The sequence below is a fragment of the Rhinopithecus bieti genome, unplaced genomic scaffold (assembly GCF_001698545.2).
Source record: "Rhinopithecus bieti isolate Rb0 unplaced genomic scaffold, ASM169854v2 repeat_20135, whole genome shotgun sequence".
Taxonomy (NCBI): Eukaryota; Metazoa; Chordata; class Mammalia; order Primates; family Cercopithecidae; genus Rhinopithecus; species Rhinopithecus bieti.
This window is the reverse complement of record NW_016836310.1, coordinates 1-2,522: the sequence shown is the minus strand read 5'-3', so window position 1 is coordinate 2,522 and position 2,522 is coordinate 1. Positions and strand designations below refer to the sequence as shown.

Genomic DNA, 2,522 nt, shown 5'->3' with positions numbered 1-2,522 from the left:
ATCTGTCATTCATGATATCTATGTGGAGGGGAAAGAAAATGGTCAAACACCAACTGATGGCTTTTTGTCAAAATCTGTTTCACTAGAGCTTAAGACAGGAGATGGTATTCCACCCATCCAATTGGATTCTCAGATTGATGACTTCGCTGGTTTCAGCAAAGATAAGCTGATGCAGAAACCCGGTAGCAATGCACCTGTGGGAGGAATTGTTACCAGCAATTTCTCTGGAGATGACCTAAAATGCAGAGAAATAGTCCCTTTACCCAAAAGCCAAGAAGAAATTAATGCTGATATAAAACATCAAATAGTGAAGGAAATCCAAAGCATTGGACGAAGTAAGTAGTATAAGAATATCTGTTTCATAAAACTATAGGAAGTCTCTCTTTCTATGATTCAGAAGATATTCATGTTACCTGTTGAGGCTCATTCTTTGCCAGAGTTGAGTTTGCCCATAGTTTATGGTGGTTCCTCTTTTCTTTGACTAAAGCATAGTACACCTTTTGCTTTTCTTTTCTTACTTGGTTATGGTTAAAAGAGTTCCATTCGTAGGTATGTGCAGGTGTCTTTTTTATTATTTAGATTTGTATGTGCGGGTATCTTGATTTAAGCATTTAAAACATTTTAGCCTATGAAGCATGATTGCTGAGATATAGATTCACTTCTATTCTTCTTTATATTTGATAATACTGAAGGTTTTTTTTTTAAACATCTTCAGAATACGAAAGGATCTTCAAATTGCTTAAAAGAGTGCAAGGACCTATAGAAGTCAAGAAAGTATTTTTTGAATCCATCATCAAGGAAGCAGCAAGGTGGGTAGAAATAGGAACTGTCCAATTTCTTTAAGCACTTGGACTCAATAGAGTACTGGGGGTGAGCGTGGGGGAACAGCCCCTGCCTTGAGTTTCTCAAACCCTGGTCCTCACTCATAGTTACGGCTGTCTCCACAGTTACTTAGGCTAATGTTATCTGAATCTAACTCATTCTTCGAAGACTATAGAGACTTCCATTCTCACCATAGTCTGAGGTGCACATTGTCCCTCGATTGACAGTCTTTGTATTTGCTAGACTACTTCTTTTTAAAAAATTTTTGTACGGACATAGCAGATGCATATATTTCTGGGGTATATGAGATATTGTGATACAGACAACAATGTGTAATAATTACATCAAGGTAAATGGGGTATCTATCACCTCAAGCTTTTATCCTTTGTGTTACGGTCAATCCAATTATACTCTTCATTATTTTTAAATGTACAATTAAATTATTACCGACAATAGTCACCCTGTTGGGCTATGAAATACTACATCTTATTTATTCTATTTTTCTACCTACTAATCATCCCCACTTCCCACACCGTCCACCCCCACTAACCTTCCCAGCCTCTGGTAACCATCATTCTACTCTCTGTCTCCATTAGTTCAGTTGTTTTACATTTTTGCTCCCAGAAATAAGTGAGAAAGTACAAAGTTTGTCTTTCTGTGCCTGGCTTATTTCACTTAACATAATGACCTTTGATTCCATCCATATTGTTGCAAATGACTGAATCTCATTCTTTTTTATGTCTGAACAATACTCTATTGTGTATATGTACCATATTTTTTTATCCATTCATCTGTTAGTGGACACTTAGGTTGCTTCCGAATCTTGGCTACTGTGAATGGTGCTGCAACAAACATGGGAGTGCAGATATCTCTTCGGTACCCTGACTTCCTTTCTCTTGGGCATATACCAAGCAGTGGGATTCCTGGACCATATGATAGCTCCATTTTTAGAGTTTCGAGGAACCTCCATACTGTTCTTCGTAGTTATTGTAGTAATTTTTATTCCCACCAACAGTATATGAAGGTTCCCTTTTCTCCACACCCTCGCCATCATTTGTTATTGCCAGCTAGACTACCTCTTACCATGCAGGTGAATTTCTATTTCCATGCTGACTGTAACTTCATCTTTCTATCCTTCACAGTGCTTCCTACAGCATAGGTTCTTTGGCTATCTTTTAGTTAATGGCATGTCTCTGTCTTTTCAGATGTATGAGCCGAGACTTCGTTCAGCTCCTTGAGAAGAAACTGGAGCATATGATTTGGAAGTACTTGTCCATGGAGGATTATGGCAACCCAAATGCATAATCTCATTAATGATTGAGGAGAGAAAAGGATCAGATTGCTGTTTTCTACAATGGAGCATGATATTGCTGAAGTCTCCTGGCATATGTTACTGACTCAAATGGCCTTCCAGAGGCTAAGAAATTTCTGTTAGTAAAAGTTGTTCTTTTTCCCTAAGCATTTCATTTGAAAGAATAACTTGTTTTTTGGTTGTTTTTTATTCCCACCTATGCTGGTAGATATTATTAACCCATTAGATAAATACTATTACAGTCGTGGTTTCTGCAGCAGCTCACATTGTTGAAGCTGGTATTTGTAACTGCCTTCTTTCACTACCCATTTCACATTCCCTTTGCCCTAAGATAGCATGTCAGTTGGTTCATGGAGCTTGGCCTGGCAGGATGGCTGAAACCTTCATT

General features: G+C 38.1%; 1 protein-coding gene across 1 annotated transcript; it reads left to right on the top strand.

The window, feature by feature from the left end:
* Positions 1–86: 86 nt before the first annotated feature.
* LOC108524731 (cancer/testis antigen family 45 member A10-like) lies at positions 87–2,277 on the top strand (the record flags this gene model as incomplete). Its single annotated transcript, XM_017865812.1, has 3 exons — positions 87–335; positions 716–809; positions 2,028–2,277. Coding segments are annotated over 3 exons (443 nt in total), but the record flags the coding sequence as incomplete, so codon positions are not given.
* Between the last annotated feature and the right edge of the window lie 245 nt (positions 2,278–2,522).